At 38.5% G+C, this 15,770-nt stretch overlaps 1 protein-coding gene and 3 non-coding genes across 5 annotated transcripts in view; 1 reads left to right on the top strand and 3 right to left on the bottom strand.

Annotated features, from left to right (window-relative positions):
• Positions 1 to 751: 751 nt before the first annotated feature.
• LOC128250835 (small nucleolar RNA U3) lies at positions 752 to 984 on the bottom strand. The gene has a single exon (XR_008266809.1). It is a non-coding gene; the product is annotated as a small nucleolar RNA U3 (small nucleolar RNA).
• An 8,838-nt stretch (positions 985 to 9,822) lies between these two features.
• LOC128251336 (small nucleolar RNA U3) lies at positions 9,823 to 10,055 on the bottom strand. Its single transcript, XR_008267089.1, has one exon. It is a non-coding gene; the product is annotated as a small nucleolar RNA U3 (small nucleolar RNA).
• Positions 10,056 to 10,826: 771 nt separating this feature from the next.
• LOC128250836 (small nucleolar RNA U3) lies at positions 10,827 to 11,058 on the bottom strand. Its single transcript, XR_008266810.1, has one exon. It is a non-coding gene; the product is annotated as a small nucleolar RNA U3 (small nucleolar RNA).
• A 3,049-nt stretch (positions 11,059 to 14,107) lies between these two features.
• LOC128246983 (peroxisomal sarcosine oxidase-like) overlaps positions 14,108 to 15,770 on the top strand; it is an 8,762-nt gene continuing 7,099 nt past the window's right edge. For both annotated transcript variants that reach the window (XM_089341112.1, XM_014930753.3), the window contains exons 1-3: positions 14,108 to 14,223; positions 14,738 to 14,886; positions 15,209 to 15,419. In XM_089341112.1, the coding sequence (XP_089197238.1) occupies positions 14,119 to 14,223; positions 14,738 to 14,886; positions 15,209 to 15,419 (465 nt within the window). In that variant the 5' untranslated portion in view covers positions 14,108 to 14,118. The remainder of the gene's footprint in view (positions 14,224 to 14,737; positions 14,887 to 15,208; positions 15,420 to 15,770) is intronic.

Below are 15,770 nucleotides of genomic sequence, written 5' to 3'. Positions count from 1 at the left end.
GGAAAATACATTTGATTTAATATTTAGAAACTGGTTTGTATAAGATGTTTTTGTTAAATTGTGCGATGACATCATCAGCTGATTCTAATATCCGGTTTTGTATTTGACATGCGTTTACCTTGTTGAAATATTTTGTTTACAGCTTATTTAGTGGTAAATAGTGGTGGCGGCGGCAGCAACAGCAACAGTAGTAGTAGATAGAGAAAATCCTGCTTCACGCTCAGGTCCCAATACCAGCTGGTAGACATACTTAGTCACGTCCTTTGATTAATTTTAATCCTTTTTGGGGCCTGCAATTCATTGTGCTAGGGATACCTTACTGAAAGGTTCTCAACAATTTTTTTTCTTTCTATTGCTTATGGACCCCCATCGTTATTCGACGTTTTAAATAATCCGATTTCATTTTTATTAGGTAGTTTTTAAAAATTGGAATACCTAAGAAGCTGTTATTTTGTTGCACCCACTGATTTAGTCGAACAAACCTAAGCTTATATTTTCATCCGCTTACGGCGAAGAGATATCTAGAACCGAAATACCTGTTGCGTGAGAAACACAATCTATTGTTAATTTAGTTAAAAATAACATCACTCAGAAAGTATTGAGTCCCTCTTTAAGAAGTTATTAAACCTCTCAAGAACGATCTTCAATGGATTTCTGTAACAACGAAGAGATATCTAGAACCGAAATTCACAATACCGTATTAACTGCTGCATGAGAAACGTAATCTATTGTTAATTTAGTTAAAAATAACATCACTCAGAAAGTATTGAGTCCCTCTTTAAGAAGTTGTTAAACCTCTCAAGAACGATCTTCAATGGATTTCTCACATTCGTTGAAAGCGGAGTAACGAACGATTAAGGAAATCCTGCTTCACGCTCAGGACCCAATACGATCACGCATCATCGTGATGTTGTTGATCCGCTCAATAGAACCGGATACCGTTGCGACACATACTTAAGAAATGATCCTTAAAAGCATGGTCTTAAATTAGCAACAGCTACCTAGCAACCTAATATACACATGGCTGCTACAATCCTGTAGTGATTTCACAAAATATATTTAACAAATTAATTAATTGCCCTTTGAAGTTTCTCAAGCCTCAACATTTAGAATACCTTTCTAAAGGTATTCTAAAAGTGTCCTATATATTATTTAGAAAATACATTCGATTTAATGCGTATAAACTGATTTGTATAAAATTAATGTTTGTAGTATTATCAGCTGTTTATCACATCCGGTTTCGTATTTGACATGCGTCGTTACTCTACGCTCGACGCATTATATATCCTGTATTCAATGTTATTCTCAAGTTTTAATATTGGTTTCAAATCTTGGCACAGGGCCAACAATTTCGGGGGAGGAACTAAGTCGATTACATCGACCCCAGTATTCAAGTGGTACTTCCTTTGTTGACTCCGAAACGATGAAAGGTAAAATCGAACTTGACGGAATTTGAACTCAGAACATAAAAAAGAAAAATTAAAAAACTGACAAAATGCTGCTAATCTTTTGGCAAGGCATGCTAACGATTCTGCCATTTCGCCGCCTTTCTCAGTATTAATCTAATTCGGTACCAGCGACGGAAGTAGCAATCTGTATATCTTCCGCAACGTGGATATACTGTCAAGAGGGTCGTGACACTGCGGTATTCGCCTTGAAACAGCATCTCTTCACCTAAATTCTCAAATGGTTAACTTTGCTTTCATTTTACTTGTTATAGTCATTAGACCCTGGCCATGCTGGGGCACCGCCTTGAAGAATTTTAGTCGAACCAATCGACCCCCAAAATGAATCTTACTTATTTTAAGCCTGCTACTTATTCTATCGTCAACACGCCAACCCTGGTTTTCAAGCGGTGATGGGGAACAAACACAGATACACACACACATACGGCGGGCTTCTTTCAGTTTCCGTCTACCAAGTCGACTTCAGGCTTTGATCGACCCGGGGCTGTAGAAGAAAAAATGTTGAAGGTACCATGCAGTGGGACTGAACTCGGAACCATGTGGTTGGGTAGCAAAATTCATACCACAGTCACGCATGCGCCTTCCCTCACCTATTTTATTTCAAATGGAGTCACGCTGACAAAGACTCGGGTGTCTTTCTCTCCTCTTCTCTCCCTGTTCTTTCTGTTCTCTCATTTGATGTCGCTAAAGTTGTCAGTTTTCACCAGCACTTTTATGAGTTTCTCTGGCAAAGATGAATAAAATAGAGAATGATATGCTGCCCCAGTATGGCCAAAGTCCAATACCCGAAATCAGTAAAAGACAAGATGTATTCACACATGTGCGTATATATAAAAATTTACACGCGCGCACTCACATCTATTCGCATGCATGTCTTCGAACAGACACACACACACACGCAGACATACTCACTGGAACATTTATACACATACAAACTATACAATATCCCACACGCATGTATGTACATGTAATACATGCGCATATCATCATCATTTATTCACACGTTCTCGGACATATGTGCGCGCGTACACATACGCACTTGTATGTTTGTACTTGTGCGTCTGTACACGCTTACAATTAAATTTCTAAAATACCACTACAAATTTTTTCAAAGATTTTATTACAAAAAGTCTGGTTTCTGGTTGGAACCCCCAGGTTTCCTGCACTGAAAGAGCCTGGTTAAGAGCCTATACGGTTACGTGACACAGCCCGCACACCTTGCAACTATGTTATGACACCAACCAGCATGTTGCAGAGGGTGTTTGAAGACTCAAGGGTCCATAAAACCGACATGAAAAAGAAAACATGTATTAAATACAAATGGTATATACATGGAATGCGAATGTTTTCAATGTACAAATGAATGTAGCCTGTATAGAATCGAGAGACTATCTTCCTCTGTTGGTATCCAACCTAACTATTATTATTAAGATAGTGCTGCCCTGTCTTGTGCAGGCTAACAAACAACGAATCACCCAAGAACAGTGATTCGCTGGGTACCATACACATATGGGTTCAGCACGAACAACCGACACCTAATCTAGGGAGGTATGTCTTGTGCAGGCTAACAAACAACGAATCACCCAAGAACAGTGATTCGCTGGGTACCATACACATATGGGTTCAGCACGAACAACCGACACCTAATCTAGGGAGGTACTATTATTAAGATAAGTGCTGCCCTGTCTTGTGCAGGCTAACAAACAACGAAGCACCCAAGAACAGTGATTCGCTGGGTACCATACACATATGGGTTCAGCACGAACAACCGACACCTAATCTAGGGAGGTACTATTATTAAGATAAGTGCTGCCCTGTCTTGTTCAGGCTAACAAACAACGAACCACCCAAGAACAGTGATTCGCTGGGTACCATACACATATGGGTTCAACACAAACAACCGACACAATCTAGGGAGGTACTATTAAGATAAGTGCTGCCCTGTCTTGTGCAGGCTAACAAACAACGAAGCACCCAAGAACAGTGATTCGCTGGGTACCATACACATATGGGTTCAGCACGAACAACCGAAACCTAATCTAGGGAGGTACTATTATTAAGATAAGTGCTGCCCTGTCTTGTGCAGGCTAACAAACAACGAAGCACCCAAGAACAGTGATTCGCTGGGTACCATACACATATGGGTTCAGCACGAACAACCGACACCTAATCTAGGGAGGTACTATTATTAAGATAAGTGCTGCCCTGTCTTGTGTAGGCTAACAAACAACGAAGCACCCAAGAACAGTGATTCGCTGGGTACCATACACATATGGGTTCAGCACGAACAACCGACACCTAATCTAGGGAGGTACTATTATTAAGATAAGTGCTGCCCTGTCTTGTGCAGGCTAACAAACAACGAAGCACCCAAGAACAGTGATTCGCTGGGTACCATACACATATGGGTTCAACACAAACAACCGACACAATCTAGGGAGGTACTATTAAGATAAGTGCTGCCCTGTCTTGTGCAGGCTAACAAACAACGAAGCACCCAAGAACAGTGATTCGCTGGGTACCATACACATATGGGTTCAGCACGAACAACCGACACAATCTAGGGAGGTCCCTACGGAAAATGTAAAAAAAAAACCTAGCTTACCTATTTCTGGAATTAACTATTCCCTACTCTAAAGGGACTGTCCACAAACAGAGGGCAGCAGATAGTTGTCAAGATCGAACAGGCTGTAACAAAATTGTATGTTTGTATGTGCGCGTGTGTAAGAATATGTGTGCCACGTGTGCATACGTCTGCGTGGTGTATGTGATGCGAATGTTTTCAATGTACAAATGAATGTAGCCTGTATAGAATCGAGAGACTATCTTCCTCTGTTGGTGTCCGTCCTAATACTATTATTAAGATAGTGCTGCCCTGTCTTGTGCAGGCTAACAACAACGAACCACCCAAGAACAGTGATTCGCTGGGTACCATACACATATGGGTTCAGCACGAACAACCGACACCTAATCTAGGGAGGTACTATTATTAAGATAAGTGCTGCCCTGTCTTGTGCAGGCTAACAAACAACGAAGCACCCAAGAACAGTGATTCGCTGGGTACCATACAGATATGGGTTCAGCACGAACAACCGACACCTAATCTAGGGAGGTACTATTATTAAGATAAGTGCTGCCCTGTCTTGTTCAGGCTAACAAACAACGAACCACCCAAGAACAGTGATTCGCTGGGTACCATACACATATGGGTTCAACACAAACAACCGACACAATCTAGGGAGGTACTATTAAGATAAGTGCTGCCCTGTCTTGTGCAGGCTAACAAACAACGAAGCACCCAAGAACAGTGATTCGCTGGGTACCATACACATATGGGTTCAGCACGAACAACCGACACAATCTAGGGAGGTCCCTACGGAAAATGTAAAAAAAAAACCTAGCTTACCTATTTCTGGAATTAACTATTCCCTACTCTAAAGGGACTGTCCACAAACAGAGGGCAGCAGATAGTTGTCAAGATCGAACAGGCTGTAACAAAATTGTATGTTTGTATGTGCGCGTGTGTAAGAATATGTGTGCCACGTGTGCATACGTCTGCGTGGTGTATGTGATGCGAATGTTTTCAATGTACAAATGAATGTAGCCTGTATAGAATCGAGAGACTATCTTCCTCTGTTGGTGTCCGTCCTAATACTATTATTAAGATAGTGCTGCCCTGTCTTGTGCAGGCTAACAACAACGAACCACCCAAGAACAGTGATTCGCTGGGTACCATACACATATGGGTTCAGCACGAACAACCGACACCTAATCTAGGGAGGTACTATTATTAAGATAAGTGCTGCCCTGTCTTGTGCAGGCTAACAAACAACGAAGCACCCAAGAACAGTGATTCGCTGGGTACCATACACATATGGGTTCAGCACGAACAACCGACACATAATCTAGGGAGGTACTATTATTAAGATAAGTGCTGCCCTGTCTTGTGCAGGCTAACAAACAACGAATCACCCAAGAACAGTGATTCGCTGGGTACCATACACATATGGGTTCAGCACGAACAACCGACACATAATCTAGGGAGGTACTATTATTAAGATAAGTGCTGCCCTGTCTTGTGCAGGCTAACAAACAACGAAGCACCCAAGAACAGTGATTCGCTGGGTACCATACACATATGGGTTCAGCACGAACAACCGACACATAATCTAGGGAGGTCTCTACGGAAAATGTAAAAAACCCTAGCTAACCTATTTCTGGAACTAACTATTCCCTACTCTAATCTAAAGGGACTGTCCACCAACAGAGGGGAGCAGATAGTTTTCAAGATCGAACAGGCTATAACAATATTGTGTGTATGTTTCTTTGTACGTGTGTGTGAGTGTGTCTGTGATCAAATATATACTTATCTTCGTCGTCGGTCGAATATCTCAATGCTTATAGATTATAGATATGGTTCTATAATCCGATGTTGGTGTCTGCTGAAGAAGCATTGGAGATATGAAGAGAAGACTAGATTTTCCTTCTATTTATAGGGGAAAAAGTCAGCCAATTATGACGTCATAATAGAAGTTTATCAAAAGTTCCGTTCGGAATAAACGAAGAAATGAAAATTACCAATATGATTTTACCTCCTTTTAATTTTCTGACTTGAAAATTCAGCATTGAAATGACGTCATAATAAAATATTTGCTAAATTTTACAAAATGTCTTCCTTCATGAAAATATTGTAAAAAGAATTAAAACTTTTGTTATTTATTGCAATGAAGGATCGTTTTTAAAACGGGGGCCACATTTTTCATTAACGAAAAACTTTGAAACTTGGAACACTGGTAGAATGTGTCATATAAAACATCTTTTTCTCTTAGTCTTCTTTAAAAAAAAAGAAATCCCTAAGTTATTCCATGTTAAAATTGTCGTATTTCTGTAATTTCAACCAATCACTGACGTCCATTCAGCCGATATACATTAAGTGCCGACTACATAAACAAACGATTCTGAAACAATTCTATCGGTGATAGGGTTAGGGTTAGGGTAAAACAGCAAATTTAAAAAGAAAAAAGCAAATAAAACGAAGAAAAAAAAAGAAAATTAAAAAAGCAAATTTAAAATGAAAAAAGCAAATTTAAAATGAAAAAAGCAAATAAAACGAAGCTATGGCTTAATCAGCCAAAGGAGTAAATATAAACAACTGAATACTTGTCAGTGATTGGTTGAAATTATCGAAATAAGACAATTTTTTACATGAAATAAATTCGAATACAAAAATATTTTTCTGTTCTATAACACAAAATAGATAAGTATACGAAGTTTGAAAGTCTTTCGGTACCAAAAACACTACGTAAAACATTAATGAAAAATGTGGCCCCCGTTTTAAAAAAGATCCGCAATGAAAAATATGTTTATTTATTTAAAAAGGGGGTAAAAAACTTATAATGAAATTAATAATTCTTGCTCATTTTGACACGAAGCCAATAATGTTGAGACGGAGAGGTAAGTTGATTACATCGATTCCAGTACTCGGTTGGTATACATTATTTTAATGGACCTCGGACGAAGGAAAGGGAAAATCGACACCATTGCCTTTCAACCTTTACCGAATTGTGTGTTGTGTTCTTCAAAAACACAACACACAACTTGTGTTATTTCACGTTGCTCCAGTTCACTCAGCTGTAGAAATGAGTTGTGGTGTCACTGGTGCCAAGCTGTATCGGCCCCTTTGCCTTTCCCTGGGATAACATCGGTGGCGTGGATAGAGGAGGCTGATATGCATGGGTGACTGCTGGCGTTCTATAAATAATTTTGCCCTGACTTATGCCCCGGAGGAGAAATTTCTAGGTGCAATCCCATGGTCATTTATGACCGAAGGAGGTCTTTACCCTATAGACGATACAATGCGGACAAGAGAAACAACAATTAGAAGGACGGGTAAAAAAGACGAGTCATTCGTGGCCTTCTTTCCTCAGTCCCAGAAGTCACGACCGTTTCAGGCAGTTAATCTTAATCGAGAAAACAAGTGGCAGCTGAGCCCTGGGGTCGACGTAATCGACCCCCCCCCCAAAAAAAAAACTTGCTGGCCTTGTGCCAAAATTTGAAACCAATATATATAATGATGGATGTCTGGGTTATAATATATATGCATCTCTGCCCGCTGACAGCTTTTATTCGTATCAAGGTGAATTATAGATGTTTCATTCAGGGACCTTATTTTTCAACATCCACAGAAACAGCAGCTTCTATCTCCCTCTCTTTTTATATATGCATATTTGAATTTGCCGCCGGGCAAAAGAAGCATGGTGAAACCTGATAAGGAAGTTTAGATTTCTTTCACTCGGTTTGAAATAATTTTATACCTTCTAATTCGAACGGCTGTGGACGAATAAGGTAATATTTTAAAAGTTATTCGTGTTTCTCCGTAAATATAGAGCGATAGTGGTGAATATGGTCAAACTTGACAAATTTAGATTAAATTAATTTTGTCTTTTAATTGAATTTATTTTTAATTTACAAGTTAAACCCGAAACTGTTTGTCTCGCCTGCTGACAGCTTTCATTTATGTCAAGGTGAATTATAGATATTTCATCAAGGCATCTATTTTTCAACATGCACAGAAATAGAAAGAAACTTCTATCTCCCTCTCTTTATATATATATATATATATATATATATATATATATATATATATATATATATATATATGGTATTCTTTCGATACTAGTACGGTACCACTTAAAGAGGTGTTTCTTCTCCGAATTTATGTTTTCTACAAACGATATGTATATATATGTGTGTGTGTGTGTGTGTATATCGTTTGTAGAAATACATAAGTCCGGGAGGCGCCGTACCCCACTATATTACATTTTACTTTTGAAAATCCGTTTTTAAAAAAGTGAAACCGTTCAAATCAATAAACATCGTTAAAAGACCTCTGCATTTTCAAATTCTCTTCCCTATATATTTTCAATCATGCGGTACCCTCCAATTTTACTTTATTATATAATATATATATATATATATATATATATATATATATATAGATGGGCGTGTGTGCGCGCGAGTGTTGAAAAGGTTCATCGAAAGCGCTCACACAACTAGGACAAAAACTTCGGTGGACATTGGAATTAGACACTGAGGGAAAATGGCTGTAACTTTTTTATTTTTTAATTTTGACGATTTTCGTTTTCGATAATGTGTTCTATATGTCACGGTCATGCGATTCCCCCTAAAAACATTTGTGGATCCCCCCTCCCCCACACACGGTGGGGTGATTTTCTTAATTTCTTTTTGGCGATTTTCATTTTTGACATTGTGTTCTACATGTCCAGGTCGTACGAATAGCCTTCTCGCAACTTAGATGTGAAAATGAACGGCTTACATTTAGATTGAAACAGAAAAAGGATCATATGTGGAGTCCCCACCACGAAACTTGATATGCTAGAAATAACAGCTAAACGCGGACAATCCAAATCTTGCATTGGTCCAGATGGACTATATGTAAATAAATATGAAGGAAAAAATGCGCTTTGGCAAACGGGGTTAGGGTTAGGTTTTGAGTTAGGGTAAACCTAACCCTAACCCTAACCAGATTTGGCTGTTATTTCTAGCATGTAAATAGCCTGCTTGGTGAGGGTGGGGAATTGAAATTTTTCAAACAATTTTTTTTCGGAATCGGAATCTCCATAGCCTAAAACGTGGGATTCCGTAATAAATAAATAAGGGGGGGAAAGGTTCAGATTACATATAGTCCATCTGGACCTGCGGGTTAGAGTTAGGTTTACCCAAAATTTTTTTTAGGGGGAATCGCATGACCGTGATATATAGAACACATTATCGAAAACGAAAATCGTCAAAATTAAAAAATAAAAAAGTTACAGCCATTTTCCCTCAGTGTCTAATTCCAATGTCCACCAAAACTTCTACCAAAACAGGTTAGTAATATATCCTGATAAATGATTTTATAACTTTAAAAAAAAAAATCCCCTTTATGCTTAAAAACTGCATCGAGTAATTTTTCACAAAGAGTTTCAAATATATATTTAGACAGGTAGGTAGATATACGTCTTGATGGATTTTATCAACCTCCATCCATTCTTATTTTTTAAGCTTGCTGCTTTTTCGATCTGCTCTTTTTCCCCTCTAACTGCTGAGTTATAAGTAGTTAAATTTTTACATTAACACCCGCACGATTTTCCCTAAGAAAAAAAAGTAAAAATAAAAATCGCGCCCAAACTAACTTTTTGTGTAGATGGGCAGGAGAAAGACGAACGATCTAAAATAAATATATCTTAATTGTTGTGTGAGAAAGTTTAGATATCTACGAACAAGATATAGTCTATAAATTTAGGATGTTTTTGAATGATATTATCGTTTAATTGAAGAAAAAATCGGGGTAAACATCACTCAGAAAGTATTGAGTCCCTCTTTAAGAAGTTGTTAAACCTCTCAAGAACGATCTTCAATGGATTTCTCACATTCGTTGAAGGCGGAGTAACGAACGATTAAGAAAATCCTGCTTCACGCTCAGGACCCAATACGATCTCGTATCATCGTGATGTTGTTGATCCGCTCAATAGAATCGGATACCGTTGCGACACATACTTAAGAAATGATCCTTAAAATCATGGTCTTAAATTAGCAACAGCTACCTAGCAACCTAATATACACATGGCTGCTACGCTCCTGTAGTGATTTCACAAATTAATTAATTGCTCCTTGAAGTTTCTCAAGCCGAGAATGTAAGATCATGAATCCTTTTTTTAAAAAAATCTTTTGCATGTTTTAGTCATTAGACTGCGACCATGCTGGGGGTATCGCCTTGAAGAATTGTAAGGCCAATGAATCGACCCCTATATGACTCCCCCATATGAGGGAGTTTATGTAGCACCATGTAGTTTGTCCTCATTAAAAAAAAAAACTGCTGTGTGAGACTTGAACGAGATTTAACTGCTATTTCTAACAATTCTAGCGACCGATTAGAGGCTCCATTGACGACTAAAATATCTTTAATTGAGGTGGTTGTCCTCCCTCCCTCTTTCTCTCACTTACGCGCACGCACACACACACACAGTGTCTTACTCTTTTTTCCGGCAGAACTAAACAAATTCTCTGAAACTACCCCTACGTTATAAACTTAGTCAAACGAACGAATGGTAATTAATGAATCATCTTCATAGATTCGCAACGTTTCCCCGATATTATAAACACGAAAAAGTGTCACAAGTCATTCCTGAACAAACGATTCCAGAAATATTATTTAGTAAAACACTTGAGTTCTCTCCTTTCCACTGTTAGCTGATTCGTTGTTCACTACGGAGTTGATAGCAATTATCTAAGGAATTTCAATCGTATTCGCCCTTTTTTTCTCTTTTAATTTTCTATTGTTAATTTAGTAAAAATAACATCACTCAGAAAGTAATGAGTCCCTCTTAAGAGGTTATTAAACCTCTCAAGAACGATCTTCAATGGATTTCTCACATTCGCTGGAGGCGGAGTAACGAACGATAAAGAAAATCCTGCTTCACGCTCAGGACCCAATACGATCTCGCATCATCGTGATGTTGTTGATCCGCTCAATAGAATCGGATACCGTTGCGACACATACTTAAGAAATGATCCTTAAAAGCATGGTCTTAAATTCTATCCCATCACCCAACAAATATGTAGACGTGGCTGTTACAACTACGTAGTGGTGAAGCAATATAAATTTTTAGAAGTAAATTAATTATTCTTTAAAGTAAATCCAAGTCACTGGACTTATTTTTATTAGCAATTTTATTTTTAATTGCTTTGTATATTTAAATTGACAAAAAACATTAGAATTAATATATATATACGCGTTTGTATAAAATGCTTATGTTAGAATCATCAGCTGTCTCTAACATCCGGTTTTGTATTTCAAATGCGTCACTCTTGATGGTAATATTTATAATTACTTATATTATTATTATTATCGATCTTGATATTTTAATATTGTAATTATTGGTGTTTAGACCTTACGTGATTTTACGGTCTCCCTTCAAATTCACCAGGGTCGACTTTACCTTCTATTTTTCCGAGGTTGATAAATAAACTCCCACTTAAATACACGTAATTCTTCTGGTAGACTCTACGCAGAGACAAACAGAACAGAGCATAACTACAGATTAGTGCCCCCAACGTCGCTGACTTTGTTTTTCAAAAACTTTCCGCAAAATGCTTTTTTTTTTTTTTTTAATGAATTTTGCTGTGTGGTTAGGGTGTCAGCATCATGATCGAAAGATCGTGGCTTCGATTCCTGGACCGGGCGACGCGCTGTGTTCTTGAGCAAAACACTTCATTTCACGTTGCTCCAGTCCACTCAGCTGGCAAAACTGAGTAACACTGCGATGGACTGGCGTCCCGTCCAGCTGGGGAACTCACAAAACATTGAAACTGGGAAACCGGGCCCATGAACCTGGATAGGCTTTAAAAGGGCGTATATATATATATATATATATATATATATATATATATACACACACATACACATGACGATGACAATGATGATGATGATGATGACGATAAGGAACATAGAGCAACGAAAAGAGATAAGTCAGTAAAACACCGAAACGATAGTGAGTACAGAAGACTGGTGGTGGCGGCAGCGGCGGCGGTGGTGGTGGAATCAGGCTCCGTCAGCTCTTTAACAGACTTACACAATGTTATCATATCAGGTCAAACACTTAAACTTTTCGTCCTTCTTAAGCTGATGCGACAACGTTGGATATGTGTGCATGCGTGTATGCATGTATAAATATATATATATATATATATATATATATTTAATATATATAATATACACTCATGCACGTATATATATATATACTCAGTGCTGTCCCAACAGCTTTAGAAGGACAAAAGATCAAGTTGTTTATCTTGATATGATAACACTAACAATAGGCTGATGATTTGCAGGCAACGGTCGTCTGATTTCTTAATTATTCTGTTGGGTTTTTTTACTGATAGAAATTTTGAAGGGGGCGGAGGTGGGGTGGGGAGACTGTTTAATTTATTTATCTATTTGGTCTTTGTTCTTTGTGTTTCTTGATGTAATTAGTGTAAAATGATTGAAAGTTGTTTTAATTATGTAAGCACAGGTGATGGTGTCCTCCCCCCTTCTCCTCTTCCTCCTCCTCCTCATCATCATTGTCATCATCATCATCATCATCATCACCGCCGTCACCATCACACGCCATTGTTCCTTGTCACTGGTCATCACCACCACCAACACCATCACCATCACCGCCACTACCCAACCATGACTTTCCACTGTCATGTAAAAACAAATCACCCAGCATACTCTGTAAAGTGGTTTGCATGAGGAAAGGCATCCAGCCATAGGAACCATGCCACAACAGACAACTGGAATCTGGACAGCTCCTTGGCTGACCAGCTCCTGTCGAACTATCCAACCCATGCCAGCATGGACAACAGGTGTTAAATGATGATGATGTTACATATATGTATATGTGTATGCATGTATGTATATGTATATACATATATATATATATATATATATATATATATATATATATATATATATATATATATATATATATATATATATATATATAAATGAAATATTCAAACACTGAGATTTGAAGTTAGATGTCACTACTGTTCATATCATCTGTGGATAAATTCAAAATTTGATGATATCACCAGTAGTAGCATTGGTGGAACGCAGTTATGATAGCTTTATCGAGCTATGAAATATCGTATATATATATATATATATATATATATATATATCATCATCATCATCATCATTGTTTAACGTCCGCTTTCCATGCTGGCATAGGTTGGACGATTTGACTGAGGACTGGTGAAACCAGATGGCTACACCAGGCTCCAATCTGATTTGGCAGAGTTTCTACAGCTGGATGCCCTTCCTAACGCCAACCACTCCGAGAGTGTAGTGGGTGCTTTTACGTGCCACCGGCACAAAGGCCAGTCAGGCGGTACTGGCAACGGCCACGCTCAAAATGGTGTATTTTATGTGCCACCTGCTCAGGAGCCAGTCCAGGGGCACTGGCAACGATCTTGCTTGAAAGTCCTTACACATGCCACGGGCACATGTGCCAGAAAGGCGATGCTGGGCACAGGTGCCATCACGATTTCGCTTTTGCTTGCCCCAACAGGGCTTTGCAAGCTGAGTTTCGTGTCCAATGAAGGAGACGACATTGGCATGGGTGCCAGTCGTCGAATTTAGTTCGATTTCGATTTCACTTGCCTCAACAGGTCATCGCAAGCGGAGTTTAGTGTCCAATGAAGGAAAGGTACGCATAAGTGGACTGGTTACACCCCTGGCAGAGGCCTTGGATTTAGGTCTCACTTGGCTATATATTGTAGTGGGGTAGGCCAGTTTATGGGGTTACACTCGGTTTCTCCCTCATAAGGTGTATCTTCAGACCTCAAATGCGGCTGGCCTATATGTATGTGTATGTGAGGAGTGTGCGCATGTGTGCGTAGGTGTGTGTGTGTGAATGTGTGCCAAATTATATTTGACATGCTTTGACATGCTTTGGTAATCTTTCCCCAGTTTTGATATCAATCTAATCTTTATTTCTGTTTTTTCTTTTTCTTTCTTTCTAAGCCAACATATTACTTGATAAAAGTAAATTTCAATAAATGCTCCTACCCTAAATACCCTTTCTAACAGTGTCAGAGAAAAATGGCTGCCGTGTACGATGCTATAGTTGTTGGAGCTGGTATAAATGGCTCTTCTACCGCCCACTACTTACAGAAAAATGGTTACAGAACTTTATTATTGGAACAGGTAGAATAACTTTCAATGAAATATTTTGTATTCCTGCTTTTATATTTGATAAATTTCATAATTTTGTGTTCAATGTTACTGTGAATGTATTTGTTAAGCAGCATATAATGGACATGAATGGGTGTGTATATGTGTGCGTTTGTGTGCATGAGTGTGTGCATGTGTCTGTGTGCAGATGGCTTTCTGCTTTTGTTAATCTTAATTTCTTTTGCCTTAATTAATGTTTGTGCATTAATTTTACTAGTTTCATACCATTTTCTTCTCTCTCTTATTTTTCTCTCGTTGCTTTCGTTCATTTTAATCCTCTCTCTCTTACTCTCTCCCTCCATATATATATATATATATATATATATATATATATATATATATATAGCAGCATATAATAAATGAAGAATTAGGGATTAGGGTAAGGTGTGATTTGAGGGCGATTTGACTGGTTTATTACACATTGTTATTATCTCTCTCTCTCTCTCTCTCTCTCTCTCTCTCTCTCTTTTCATCTTTCTTGATTCAGTTCCCACTGCCTCACACCAGGGGAAGTTCCCATGGACAGAGTCGGATTATCCGAAAGGCCTATTTACAGGAAATATTTGCCAGTATGATGAGAGAAGCCTATCCAATGTGGGAACAGCTTGAACGAGATTCAGGGACTCAAATTTACACGTAAGCTCCATAAATGACTCTGCATACATACATACATACATACATACATGCATACATACACACACACACACACACACACATGCATGCATACATACGTACATACAATAAAACCCAATGGAGTATACTAATTTCATTCCTCTCCAGTCTACGCATGTGTGTGTGTATGTGTGTGTGTGTGCACGTGCATGCGCATACATATGTATTACACACACACACATACACAGAGGCTTGCTTTTCAGTCCCATGTTAAAGATTTGCATAAATTAGCATTTTCAAATCTTATAATCCACATTCTGTTAATCTATTATTCTGTTATTCTTAGGAAAAGAAAATTCCTTGTGATGTGTGACAAACAAAGCAATTATGTTGACAGAGTGAGAAAAACTCTGTCCACTTGTAATATGGCCTTTGAAGATGTATCTAACGAGCGATTACTTAATGAGTTTAACATCAAACTCACACCAGGATCCAAAGCTATCATTGATCCCGAGGGAGGAATTCTTCACGCAGATAAAGCTTTGTCCACATATCAAGTATGTATTGTTTGGTTTTTGTTTTGTTGCTATAGTGGTGGTGGTGTGTTGCTGGTGATGGCAGTGGTGGTATTGCTGGTGGTGGTGGTGAGGTTAGTGATGGTGGTAATGGTGGATCACTTGGACCAGCTACAAATAGCAGCGAAATCTCCCTCAAATCACTCTTTATCATCTTGGAGAAATTGAGAAATGAAGAAAATGGAAAAAAAGAAAAAGAAATTAGAAAAATAATAATGCAGTACCAGGCAGTGGCTCTCATGGCTTCTGATCTGAACTGATTGGAAAAGACAGGCTACAGCTCTGCTCAATAACACAGATTTGCTTGTCCTAAACCAGTTGACCTAAACCTTG

This window comes from Octopus bimaculoides, chromosome 24 (assembly GCF_046866305.1).
Source record: "Octopus bimaculoides isolate indiv1 chromosome 24, ASM4686630v1, whole genome shotgun sequence".
In the NCBI taxonomy this organism is placed as follows: Eukaryota; Metazoa; Mollusca; class Cephalopoda; order Octopoda; family Octopodidae; genus Octopus; species Octopus bimaculoides.
This window is presented reverse-complemented; position numbering and strand designations above follow the sequence as displayed.